At 46.3% G+C, this 14,195-nt stretch overlaps 1 protein-coding gene across 1 annotated transcript; it reads right to left on the reverse strand.

Moving 5' to 3' along the window:
- Positions 1-7,703: 7,703 nt before the first annotated feature.
- LOC142882244 (uncharacterized) lies at positions 7,704-13,840 on the reverse strand. The gene is made up of 6 exons (XM_076016854.1): positions 13,765-13,840; positions 12,851-12,882; positions 9,899-12,600; positions 9,258-9,410; positions 8,743-8,823; positions 7,704-8,480 (listed from the first exon to the last, which is right to left on the reverse strand). The coding sequence occupies exons 3-6, from the start codon at positions 12,579-12,581 to the stop codon at positions 8,362-8,364; spliced, it is 3,036 nt and encodes a 1,011-aa protein (XP_075872969.1). The 5' UTR covers positions 12,582-12,600; positions 12,851-12,882; positions 13,765-13,840; the 3' UTR covers positions 7,704-8,361.
- Positions 13,841-14,195: the final 355 nt, after the last annotated feature.

A 14,195-nucleotide genomic window follows, 5' to 3' on the forward strand; every position in this document is an offset into this window, starting at 1 on the left:
ACTGAAAGTACAAACACTCCTCCTCTCCTCCTCCTCGTCCTCTTCCCATCTCCTTCTTCCCTCTCTTCAATTCCTGGACGAGCCCAGTTTAAATAACATGAAGCCCCTCCAGAGGTTTTCCCTACAGGCCCCTATTAGCGAAGTGGGCGAGCCGGAGATGTCGCTCTCTCACTTCCAGCCTGCATTTTGATTCATGTGCCTGTGATATCAGTTCTCTGTCCAGGAGTTCAAGGAGAGCAGCGGCCAGGCAGAGGATGAAAAATGATATGTTTTTTTTTTTGGTGTTGCTTGCGACTCCTCTGAACCTGCATGAACTGGTGCAGTTTCAAAGAAATGCATCCAATTAGTAATAATAGTAATAATAATAATATAATAATAATAATAATAATAATAATAATAATAATAATAATAATAATAATAATAATAATAATACATTTTATTTGTGAGGGCACCTTTCAAGACGCTCACGGTTGCCTTACGAAGATGAAAATACAAAATAGAGGACATAAAATACAAAACAAAGCATAAATAATGACTCCTATTAAATGAGCTGATGATAAATTTGTCATCAAAATTTTTTGGTAGGGACAAAAAAAAATAAATATGGGTGCAACAATCAGCAAACCGCTTCTGTGATCATTCAGAAGCTGGAAAATAAAGCAACCAAATTTTTTTTCTTTTCCCTGCCAAGATGAAGGGTGAGAAAGGAGGGATGCGGCAGCAGCAAATGAGTGGAAGAATGAGGGAAGAAGAAAACAGAGGGGATGCTGATGAATGGTGGAGGGGAGGTTTTCCCCTGGATGGTGAGCAGAGCGGCAGCCAGGAAGGAACCAGTCGTCTCCCCTCCGATGACTGATGGCTGTGGGAGGATGAGGAGGGGGAGGAAGAAGAGGAGGAGGAAGGAGAGGTGGAGAAGGAGGAGGAGGAGGAGGAGGAGGAAGGTGCTGTGGCACATGGCCTGTTACCATGGCGATGAGTCCCGTGTCGACCCGCCGAACATAAATCTCCTCCGTTTCTCCCTCTCGGCTATTTGACGTATGAATTCATCTCTCCGTCTCCGTGTCCGTCTCGCTGGCGCTGCCGCTGCCAAACTTTTATCGCCGCAGACCTCTCGCCCACTTTGATCGGCGCCGCCAAATCATAAATCAGAACACAAAACACGCTCCCGTATCTGCGCTCCGGGCCGCGATCCGATCGGAAACGCCACAAAGTCACGGAGAGAAATCTCTTTCCCGAGCTGTCAGTATTCCTTCACTGTCACGGCACGCAGCGGTTCGACCTTTAAACTCGGAAAGTCGGGAAATCAAAGCGATTTTACGGAACGGAGGGGGAAAAAAAGGAAACATCTGCGACTCGGTTCGACTGAATATGGGGAAATAATCACATGGGCTGCGGTGAAGTTTGAGCTGGGAGACTCTTTCATCTTGTAGATGGTGTTTGATAGACGGACAGACAGACAGACAGATAGATAGATAGATAGATAGATTAGTTTAAAGGCAGATTGTTGTAATTGTTTGAATCAAATCAAAGAAAACCATGGGCAGATTAACCAACTACAAAAATAATAGATGGCTACTGTGTTGTCGTGTCCAGCGACAGTTTGAGACGGAGTCACAATCAGTGGAGCCGTAAAAAGTAAGCAGAGGGGAAAAAAAAGAATTAAAAAAAAAAGGGCGGCTTCGTCTACACAGTCGCTTCGTCGACTCTCGCAATTTGTTTTGCTGCAATGCAGCAGAGGTTCCCTGCTGGCCACCTCTCCAGAGAGCGCAGAGAGCATACAGATAAATAAATAAATAATAAAAATGAATGAAAAAAATTATATATGTGTGTAAAAAGAAAAACCTGCCAGTTTTAATCTCCTTTCAACTCTTCACATTAACACACACAACTCTCAGCACGACGCCCTCTAAGCTCGATTGATCTGTTGTGCTGCTTTCTGGAGAAAAACACTTTTTTTTTTTTAATTTTCCTTTTATGCTTCATCTTTCAACTCTTCAACTCCGAGCTCCCTCTTATCGTCATTCCTATTCCTGATTTTTTTCCCAACCCAAACTGACACACGTCTAAATCTGAAGCCAATTTGAAACCAAATTGACTCATTGCCTCATCTTTTCCCTTCTTTCTATCTTCTGACTGGGTCGAAGTCATTTATTAACCCCTCTGCCACACGGACATCAATTCTAAAAAGAATATCACCACGGGAAGGTACAGCTCCCGGATGATGCAGACAAGACTTTCCAGTCGTGTGTGCGTGTGTGTGTGTGTGTGTGTCTCCTGTGACAAATCAGCTAATCCCAGTGGAAATGTGTGAGACGGCTGATTGAAGAGCCATGATCCCGGGTCAGAGTATTGACAAAACCTCCAGCAGAGGTCAAAGCATTTCACACCGGCGCTCTCTTTTTTGACAGGGCGCCGTGTGCGCCGCAGGACGCCAAGGAGGAGAAGGTGCAGGAAGGAGGGAAGGGGAGGAAGTCAAGAAGGCAGAAAGAAAGACACAGAGAAGAGGTCGACAACTTTCCCTTCACCTGAGCGCCAAGGACACATCGACTGAGAGCGGCGGTGAGTAATGCGCAGCCCCAACCTGAGAGCCACGAGTCCAGCCGGGAAAACCAACACGAGATATCGACCCCCTCGGAAGTGACTGAGCGCCGGGGCCGTATGGAGCAGTGATGAATTAAAGTGAGGACACGGTCGGCGCTGGCTTTGTACAAGTCTGTGTGCAGAATTAAACCTGTTTAAAAAAATGGTCTCAGCTGTCTCAGAGTGACTTGAATTGTCCTCCAACAGGCTTTCAAATTGTCAAATATTCCCATTTGAGACGGACTGAACAACTTCAAAATGAAGGGAATTCTGAGTGTGAGCTTGAAATGTTTTTTTTTGTACTTCATACTTGAAATAAAGGTGAAATAAAAAATGTTCTCTCCTGGCAGAAGCGACTCTAAGCCACTGATAAAATGTCTGCGGGTGTCTTGAACACTTTGAGATGTAACCTGTGAACTAAACAGCCGACTCTGGAAACCAGCCCCCCCGACCACCACCACGAACCCCGGACAGCAGCAGGACGTCAGCAGCGATAGATTCGACTGATAGCGACGTCGGTCATCGGTCATTCCCCACCCACCCTTCCTCCCTCCCTCCCTCCCTCTCTCCTCTCTCCCTCCCTCTCTCTTTCATCCATCTCCTCCATCACCTGACAGCCAATCGGGAGCAGATCCATCATATTGTTTGTCGGCGACAAAAGGCGGCGCTTCACTAGCAGCGGCGGCGGCAGCCACGGCCATTTTGTCGCCAGCGCCGTTGGAACGGCCCCCTGGAGATCAATGATGTCCTCGGCGTCGGTGCGGAGGGAATCCAGAGGGGGGCCTGAGCGGAATGAGAATTAGCCCAGCGGATCAATGGGCTATAAACAATTTCACTGACAGCCGCCCCATCACCCCGATTCCCCCAGCGGCTCAAATAAATATGCCTAATTAAAAAAGCGGCGGTGGGAGTGCTGACTCCAGGACCCCTCGGCTGGAGCCGTTTACGCAGCAGACAAATCAAACTGCGTCTGAACAAACCGAGCAGAACCCGGCTGTTTGCTTCCTCCCCGGGCCGACCAATCGTTGCGCTGGCTGCAATTTGAAGCGTGCGGCTCAACTCTATGGGATTTAAAATACATCTCATACAGTTTATTTTTCACTTATAACGCTTTGAATCGATTTTCTACTTGGCAAGCCTGCCTCATTCTGCATTATTATACCAAAAAACAAACCAAGTTTTTATAATAATCATAGTGACAAAAGCCTCGTGTGTTTGGTGGCATTGTGCAAAATATTTCCGGGGGTCCGATGCGAGGAAGAGCGGCGTGGACCCAACAAGTGATGCACAACACCGTAATATGAGCCAGGTTGATTCTCTTTTATTATTATGAGCTAATGCTGCATTAGCATGCACGTTTAAGAAGCTAACCTAAAGTGCTGCAACCTAAGATTCGAGAAGACAATCATCACGGCAGCCCTAATTAATCTTAATTAATCTGCAGATTAATGTCCTCCTCCACCACTGGGTGGTGGTGGTGTGTGTATGTTGGGGTCCGGGGTTGGGTAGGGTTTAGAGCAAGGATCACCAACATGGTGACTCTCATGAACACTGGTGAACACTCATCTAGAGTGCAAAACATAGTGAATCTCTCACACTAGCAAGTTTGATCAACCCTCCAAGTTAAGTGAGTCATAAAACTGAAAAAAAAATATTCAAAGTTTAGTTGTCAACGCATGACAGCGAGATCATTATTCTTTTTCTTTTTTTCTAACATTTAGCTCCAGCCCTGACCTCTGGAGACAGCCGCAGCACAAAAGGCCAGTGTTTCAGAGCGTAGGTGGATTCAAACGCCACTGCAGCATGTACATAATGAAGTGCCATAATGGAATTATGAGAGATTTTGGCACTTGTTAATTCAGGTCACCGCTAAATGCCCCACCCCCACCGCCACCCCCACCTCCACCTCCGCTCTATCAGCTGATTGGCCGCTGGCCCTGACTCAGGCTCCGCACACTCATCTGGACTTGGCCTCACCGAAATAGCCGCCCATGTTCTCCATGCCCACAGGCGCGTTTTGGTTGGGTTTTTTTTTGCCGTTAAAAGGCTCAAACATGCATGTATCCATGTTGTGGGTTTCCTGCTCTGGTCCGCCCATCTGAAACGTTGCATCTGTGTTTTAATGAGTCACTGTTGCACCGCTGAGACGTGAAATATACAAGCAGAGCCAAACCGCAACCTTTTTCCATTTCCTCTTCCTGCAAATTCTGATATTCTCACTTGCAAAGTGACATTGGCGTCCTAAACAAATGACGCCGTCGCATTTTTTTCATGTTTCGCAAACCGATGTATCATCTACCGCCTGAACAGTGGTGAAACTGTGGTGAACCGTCTCATCTCGGGTCTTGACGCCTGTTGACGTTCCCTTTCCGGGCTGATCTGCCGGAGGTCAAGAGTCACAGTAATCTCTTCAGTGAGCATATGGTGTGAAAGGGTCAACAAACCAACTCATCCGCGCCGGTACGTCACACTTAATTAAAAACCTTATGGCGAAGATCAGAAGCGCCGGCGAAATAAAACGCCCAGGACGACGGCGCAGCTGCTCGCCAGCCCCGACCAAAGTGCCGTCGTCAGAGGCTGCTGAGGACACGCCACCGACCCGACCCAGACCCAGACGTATCTCCGGTTTGGACCGGCGTCAAATCCATTAGAGTCGTTCTGCGAGCTGGCAAAAACAATAACGCAAAGTTGCGTCACAACGCTGCACCGTGAAATCCTCTTATTGTCATTTCTCTCCGGGCCTGCAACCCTTCAGTATCTGAAACTAAGCAGGGATCACAGGCACTGACCAGAGAGAGAGGGAGAGAGAGAGGGAGAGAGAGGGAGAGAGACGGCGAGAGGAAATGATGATCTTGAGTGTTTGTAAATCAGTCCTTTGAGGACGCATTCCGCTGTTTGGCTGCGTCAACACGACTCGGCGGATCGAAATGTAGAGAAGCTGCAGTGTTTATCCAGTTCTGTTTACTGCGACAACCACTAATGACTCAAGAATGTGTAGAACAATTTTTTTTTTATCATCCCGAAAAATCACTTTGCCCCGGTCACTCTTATGATATGACAGTATAAAGAGGCCATAGACATTCCAGGGTATTTTTAGCCCCCCCCCGAGTCGATCATCTGATTCTGCCAGCGATGCTGGGTGATTGCTATTGATCGGGAAAATAGGCAACAGATACATGCAGACTCGGGTTGTGTTAGTGTACACGCACAATCACACACACCCACACACACAGACAGATGCACACACAGAGTAGAGTAATATGTGTGAGTGTATGAAAGCGGAGGAGAAAAAAAAGAAGGTGATCTTGGGCACCGTCTTCTCCTCCTTGTGGAGGTGAAGCAGCGCGCAGCAGACAGTCTGACACCCCTTTGATAGCAGCGCCAGGATGCTGGGATGCTGCAAAAAACAAGAGTCGGCGGTGCAAACAGCCCTTTTGATGCAGACGGACACCTTAAGGCCTCCGCTTTTGTTGCATAACAGCGGGAGGAGGAGAGACGCCGCTGTGCTTTTTTCCCCCCTCGAATGCAGCAGAAACAAGCAATTCCGTTTGCGTTGAGTCGAAATGTTTGCATTCGGAGCCAGGCACTTTTTCATTATGCATTACTTGCAATTAGCCGGAGGGGTCAAAGGAGAGACGGCAATTCAAAGTACAGACTAATTGGACTGACTGGGCACCCTCCTAATACCAAGAATTGAGGACGTATGGCGACATTCGAATGACTCCATGAATGATCCTTTCCAGTAAGAGGATTTCCAAGTGACCCGCACTGCTACTTCCCCCATAGACTGTGCAACTGTGCAATGATTCATGCGAGGGCACACAGCACGCTTGCCACAAATGATCTCCTTCCTGCAGGTTTCTCCGTGAGCGTAACCACATTACTTGGACTCTCACGCTGGGATAATGCCCGTCTTCCATTTGGCCTTATGAAAATAAAGAAATGTGTGGCGCGGCTAATCCTTTTCATTTTAGTGGCGGGGAGGAAATTAAAAACAAGGGAATGCAAATCATTGCCAGGTTTCATTTCTGGTGCCTTTCCCCATGTTTGATGGCTGTGTTCTGCAGAGAGATCATAATTTGTGCTAACTAAATTATAAAAAAAAAAAAAGAAGGGCGGGGTGGGGGCATTATTAAGAGCGAGCGGGTAACTTCACTTAACTTAATAAAAGAACAGATTGGAAGCCTCAGCGTCTCCTTGAAGTTTATGTTCCATCTTGGTTGTTCCATGAAAAAGGGCAAGATAAGATTTAAGATGCCGGCTATAAAAAGTAGCCTTGAATTTTTCCTTTTTTTGTAGGTATGAAATCTGGAAAACTGGATCTTGGCCAAAGGACATTGAAGGTAAAAAAGAATTTTGTTCCGTAGACAAACAGCTTTTGAATCTGAAGGAACTTTCTATTTTAAGATGGAGCTCTGCAAACACCTGAGGCTTCGGGTGAATGCGGGTCATATGAAACAACACCGAGATTATTAAAAAAAAAAAAAAAAAAAAACTAATTCATCTGGCATAGCCTCCACAGCCTGTGCCTGATTAAAAAGGCAGATAGAAAGTGTGGCGCATGGATCCAATTATTTTTGGAAAGCTGCGCCACGCTGTTGTTCCCCATTTGATTTGCACTTTGCCTGCCTGCCAGCTGAGACACCTCGTTCATTCAAACAACCCCCCCTATAAACACAATTTTGACCAGGGACATTAAAAAAAATGTTATTTCAAAGTCCCGATTAACACCGCTAACAATTAATAGCATCACAGATAAAATTTGCACTGGCATAATTTCCTTAGAGGACTCCTGCTAATGTCATGCATGGGACAGAAGGATCAGAATGGTAGAATAGGATTCCATTCCTTTTCCACTGTGATTTTGCAGAGACGCTTTTTAAAGTTACACAGCCAGAAATATGTGGATATTAAGCAGACGAGAAGAGAGATTAAAAACATTATTGGACTAAAAAGCAATGTGTTGTGACAATAATGAGTGCTCATCGATGTTGTGCCTGCAGGCAGTCATGAGTAGTGCATGCATAACAAACGCCTTTGTGTGTAATTACACGATTTAATGAATTTGAGAACACATTGAATTATGCCCCCCCCCCCCCGACCCCCCACAAAGAGAACACGTGCCAAGCAGCCCAACTGGTTTAAGACAAAAACAGAACATGCAACAGTATCGCAGCCTGTTGCCACGTTTCCTGTGAATGCGCTGATGCCTCGCAGGAACAATCAACAGGGGGGAACCAAACACCTACAGTCGGATACATTCAAGCTAATTGGACGTAAAGAAAATATTGGATACACAGCAACGCAACCAGACAATCTATTATAATTTCCTTCTGTTCATAAATTTCGAGGGGTATGTTGATGAAAGCACAAACACATCATCATACGCAGACAGGATAAACACATTTTAACACAGCACATTTGTTGGTAGGGAGCACAGAAATGCAAAGTGCATGAACAGTAATGAGGAGGTGGGATTCTGGCAGAGCAACCGCGGCTTCTTTCATCAGTCATAACCATCAGGATGCGTAAAGGCAGGGCAGCAGGCTGAGGTTAGATGAGCAGCGCCCATGACAGGAAGCCAATAGGTGTGTGAATGTGATTATGGAAATAACGTGGCATCAATGATGAGGATGGAAAGAGTCACATACGAGGAACAAAAGGAGCCAGAACCCGGAAAAAAAACGCAGCAGAGACCTGTGGCCCGATGATGGACAAGACACTCGAACCGATGGGACGACTCATTACCATTGATGACTTCACCACTTGGACTTCAGGTGGTCATTTGTAGGGATGAGGATGGTGAAGACGTCTGGCCTTGGCTCGCTTGGAAAGACCAACCCTGATTGGACGTGTGCACGTCCTCAGTGGTCCCAGTCTCCTGGGCTGCTCTAGGGCTCCTGCAGACAACACACAAGGATCAAGAGCTGTACATGTTTCAAGCCTGAGGACACGTTTGATCACTTTCGTATCACGTTCGAATTGTTGGGGAAGCCTGGTAGAAAAGCAAAAAGTAGCCAAAACTACTTTATTCACACGAGTAGTGAAGAACTTTTGACTGATGTTATACTGAAAAAAAAAAAAAAAAAAAACTAATTTGGTTAATTAAAACATGCAGAGGACTTTGAGCCTTTTCGTTTCTCATCACAATGTGAGACTCACTGTGACTGACTTGTTGCCAGAGTGGCCCACACATGAGGGACGGAGACCACGTTTCCCCCCTCTGCTCCGCCTCCCGGGGCCCTGAAAAGAAACAGACGCCGCGTTCGCCCTGAAACGACGTTTTTGGCATTCATGACGGTGTTATCATTTCACCGCAGCTTATTGGTGAGGCTGGGAAATGAATATTTGAACATTCATGAGACGAGGCGCTGTCATTTCAAAAGACAAGTCAATAAAAGTAATTGTGTTTTCTCGCTGAATTAACCGAGCTGACCTCTCAGAGTCTATCTGCAGCCTCTGAGGAGAAACAGCGTTAACTGCCACATTGAAAACAATGGAGCAGAAAATGAATTGGCTTTAATTTAAAAGATAGAGAAAACACCACATTTTCATGTCGGGTGTAAAGACGGTGCATAAAACTGTCTTTTTTGGTCTTCTGAAGAGCGATACATTCTGATCTCTGCTATACAATCTAGTGAGGGAGCCACTTTGTCCATTTCCATTATGTAACTCACCTTTCTTATTCTTTGCAGTGGCAGTGGACACTCCCTGGCACCGGTCGCTGCCAAGTGGCACCTCCTGCTCGCCGTCACTGCTGCTGCCAGGCGCAGGAGGAAGAACCGGATCGCCTCCGTACATGTCCAGGCCGGGATCTTCATCAGCGTCGTCTGCACAGCGGGCCGTGCAAAAAGGCAGCGCAAGCACAGTGAGACAGTCAACAGACGGAGTCCGGGTGTTCTTCTGGCATCAAGGCTCAAGATGAAGAGTAAACAAGCCGACAGGTTTCTCTTTGTTTGAAATTACAGCAAATTATGAGAGAGTGAGTCAAATGCATGTCCTTGAATAACAACTGAACGTCTAGCAGACCAGTGCATGGACACACCGCTGGACATTCGCTCTAAACATCAGAATCTAAGGTGTAATGGATGTAGAAAGTTTTTTTTCTGCTCTTGGAGGAAACAACATAACAAGAATTACTTAATTTTTTTGTTCATAAAACATTTGCAATGAGAAAAACAATGACAAATCTCCATGAAAATGGTCCAGAGTCATAGTAACTGCTTAATTGCTATTTGCGAATATAATCATAATGTTAAGTGAATGTTTTTAGCTTTACAATGCACAGTAAAAGCAGAGTGTGGCTGACTTTATTTACCCAGTAATGTATCTCCCTGGTGTTTGAACGCTCGACTGCTGAGCTCCTCATCATTGCAGCCTGAAGTTTTGTCCTCAGTGGCCTCGGTTACATCCTTCGGCTGCTCACGGGACGATTCTTCGCATTCGTCATTTGTGAAATCATTCATACTGATGGCAAAATAAAGGTTCAACTCTCTCAGGACCGTGTCGAATTGTTTCTTCATCTCGAACTTGGGGAGGTGGTTCGAATCCAAGGCTGGTCTGCTGCTGCTGCTGGCCTGTGGATCCAAATCATCCTGGACATCCAAAGGAGAATAACAGGAACCAGAGGAACTGCAGGCTGTTTGACTGCCAGCCTGTTTGAGGGCAGGAGCACCGGGTTTGGTTAAGTCTTGGACTTTATTATGACTAGAATCACTCTTCAGAAACCCATTTGCCGCGTTTGTGGTCTGATGCTGTAACTTCTCCTCCTCCTTCTCGCCTTTCTGCTGCTCCTTTTCGGGTATCACCTCCTGCTTATAGACTGTCTCAGCATCCCCCGTGCTGGTGGTAAAAAGCATGCTGCAGGCGCTGTCACTACTGCAGCCGTCATCATCTAGCGAAAGCTGGATCCTCTGGAAACAGTCGAGCTCCACTGACAGCGAGGACGATCGGTCTGTGCCGTTCAGAGCCGCGGGGTCGTCCCTGGTTTTCAGCGAAGGGGTCAACTCACTCGGCACCACGGCATCACCAGATGTCAAACATTCAACCGTTACCGTCTCCTCTGTAAGACGGCAATCAAAGAAACAAATGGGCTCGCTCTCTCGTTCAGGTCGGCCGACTGGCAGCGATTCGCTGGTGCTGTTACTCATCTTGTCCTGTGGCTTCTCAGTGGCCCTGTGTGGACTCTGCCGCCGATGAACGTCCTCGGGTATCATTGACGCCTGGGAGTTTACCTCAGCTTCAACGCTTGAGTCACCATTATCCTCTGCCGTCTCCTCAATCAGTGGGCAGGCGGCCATGTACGTGTGATCGGAAACCCACTCAGTGTTGTGACCCTCATTTATATGTCCTGATTTGTTGCCATATTTACCAAATTGCCAAAGTATGTGGTCTACGTCCATTGAGCTTGGTGACTGCTTCTCTATGACATTAGCCTGAGTTCCCTCATTTTCACAGACAATTTCAACCTTTGCATCATCCTCCTGCATCTTCAGCTCATCGGAGCTAACAGGAAAACATCCAGACTGTGTTTGGACTTTTAGCAAATGCTCCACAGTCACAGGTGGAAGCTCTAAGCTGTAGCACGCACTGGATTCTTCTACAGTTTTGTCCTGTTTTCTGTCTGGGCTGTTGGGACAGGCCAGCGGTGTTGTGTATGGTGGACACGGACTGTCCTTTTCATCTTTACACTCTTGTATTTCACCTCGGTGGTTCCACTGCCGAGGCGTGATGTCAGAGCCGAGTGCGGGAGGTGTTTCCATCTCGCAGACTTTCACTGATGGAAATAAGTCGGCAACTGTGCGACTCTCTGAGTAGCAGCGTGTCCCTCCAGACTCCCTGTCAGTTTCCCTCCAGATTGCTGGGTCAATTACACTGAATTGGCCTGCATCATTATCTCCTCCAGCACGCTCTTGACTGATTCCTGCTGGCGGCGGAGTCTCTGCTGGGTGATCAGCCTCTTTTCTCCCAGCTTCGGCTATCATCTCGCCAACAGCGTGCTCCCCCTCGGCCCCGCAGAGGACATCAGCTTCGAGACCCACACTCTCAGTTGCAATTTTTCCGGCTGATGCAACATCATAAGGAACAACTGATCCCTCAGCACACTGAGCGGCACAATGGATGGTGTTTCTGCTAGGGCCATTGTCATTAGCGCTGCCTTTTGTTTCGCAGGGGGCGACGTCTCCATTTCCACAAATCTGCAATTCTAATTCATCTCCCTCATTTTTTACACCTTCTGCCAAGTTGCCTGAAGGGATATCTTCAATATTTTGATCAAATAAATTCTTGTCTGAATAATGACTGTAGGATACAGATGAGTTTTCTACTTCCCCTCCGTCTCTAGATGATATTATTTCTCTAAATATGCGCTTGTCTTGTTTCTGAAAACTCTCTTCATGTTCGGCAGGGTGCCATGTGTTCCAGCTACAGTTTGAAGCTTGGACTTCACTGACACTACTCACAACCTGTTGCCCCTCGAGGCCATTTCGAGGGGGAAGATTGCAACCTACAGGGGGGCTGTCTTCAAGTGATTCCCTCCGCAGTTTGCAATCAGAATGATTCGACGCGTCAGTGCTGCTGTCGGGTGAAGTGTGAGACTCTGCTAATTTGGCCCCCGTGTCGTCGCCCAGGTGCTGACAGAGCTCGAGAAATTCAGCATCCAGCAGCTGCTCGTCTGTCAGCAGAGGTAGAGGGCATCCCTCAGGTGAGCTCGTAGGTGCGTCGCGAGCGTGTGAAGCACTTAAGTTAGCAATTAAGTCCACAATCACTGCAGTGCCATAAGGTTCTTCATCTTCAATAACCCTGCACTTATCAGTGCGGACTAGATCTGCAGTCATCTGTTGAGTGCTCGCTGATGAGGGGCAGCAAACGGCTTTACGAAATGTCTCAGTGCAGCTGTTTGCCCAATCTGTTCGACGCTTTTTGGGGGAATGCTGTGAAGTGAGCTCTCTCACGGTTTGTGGACTGGTGTGTTGAAAGCCATCCTTTGTGGTTTTATCCATGTTGTCCTCGTTGTTAAACCTAAAACAATTTTACATGTTCAGTTTTAAAACCAAACAACAAAAAATTGAATGTTGAAAATGTCAAAATACAGATGTACTTGTCAATTAGAATCTAACATCAATTTAAAAACACATGCCTGGAAGGGTTCATGTAAAATACAGACAATCAGCTCAAGGCATTAAGGCTCTCCAGTCTCTCCCTGTCTTCCTTCACAATCCATAATAATAACAGCCGATGTATTCTTCTGAGCAAACACACATATACTCACCTCAAGCAAAATCTGAAGTATCCACAACGGCCCTTTGAGGAAGAAAGAAAAAAGAAGATAAAACGTTCACTTCCTTGGCCAGAGCAGATTTTAACATCACAATAGTGATCCACTGCACACTACTGGATAATGATGGTAATAGACAGCAATGCGGCATCTTCTAGCACCCCAATCTGGAGCTGCCACACACCTGCTTTTGACAATGCCAGCCTTGCGATAATGAGCATGAGAAATGTGCATTTTTAACGAGAGGAAAAAAAAACAGTCTGATGATGGAGCAGGTGACACTGACAATGCCTGTTTCATCCAGGAAGTACATGACCAAATCCGTTTTCATTTTAGCCTCTGTCATTTGCTTGTGCTTTCACTTTTGTAAAAGAGTTGAATTCCTTGTGAAGGCAAAGACCCATTTCAACCTCAAATAGCCAGGATTCATCTGAAAGCAGCAACCAAATAGTTAATCAGTTTAGCTTTTCCCTCAGACAAAAATACATATTTTTGAGAAATGACGGAACACTTTCACCCAAGGAAATGTATAAAATAAGATAAAGTTGATAAATATGTGTGCTAGTCCTCGCCTCTAACGCGTCATTTAAACATGGCGACGACCTTCGCTGATTTTTCGAACTTGACGCTAGTCCGACGTTCCTCCCAAGTCACACACCTTGGATAAAAACAGGTCAAACAAGCCAAAACCGGCACAGAATGGGAAAGAAAAACGCGTTTTGGCCGCGATGAATTCCAGGTTAGCTAGCTAGATTTGGATTTGGTTAATTGCTGTCAGTGAAACGCAAATATGCATTTAATGATAGTTGCCCTTATGTAGGTATTAGTTCGACTTCTCATTTAGAATTTGATATTGACATTTGTTTCCGTTGTGTCGTCCTATCTGTTGCTGGCGCTCGTTCACTTACCCTGAAACGGCGTACCAGTAAATAGTTTAGCCTTAATAACGAAACTTGTTCATTTTAAGTTTTACACGCCTTTTTTTCTCGCGTGACAGGAATCTCGGCAGGATCTCGGCTTCGAGAAAGTTCGTGCTAACTTAACTTAGCATAGGTAGCTCACCCGAGTGGCGCGTCAAGTCGATTTGCGACTCATTTTATCGACAGATATAAATAGGTAACATGGGACATTACTGCAGTTAAACTGACCACCCAAGGTCACAGAGTCATGGATACTGAAAGGGAGGTGTCGGTATGACTTACCCATTGTCAGCATATGACCGTGAATTGTTTCATGTTAGCTTTAGCATGACTTTGCTTAACCTTCGCGTTAAACGCCAAACGAACCTATTCGGCACCGTAGTTAGATTGTTCACTATCACTGGGCAACCTTTATCGAG

Source organism: Nelusetta ayraudi, unplaced genomic scaffold, assembly GCF_046127955.1.
Source record: "Nelusetta ayraudi isolate G7.1 ecotype Tasmania unplaced genomic scaffold, CSIRO-AGI_Nayr_v1 ptg000238l, whole genome shotgun sequence".
Taxonomy (NCBI): Eukaryota; Metazoa; Chordata; class Actinopteri; order Tetraodontiformes; family Monacanthidae; genus Nelusetta; species Nelusetta ayraudi.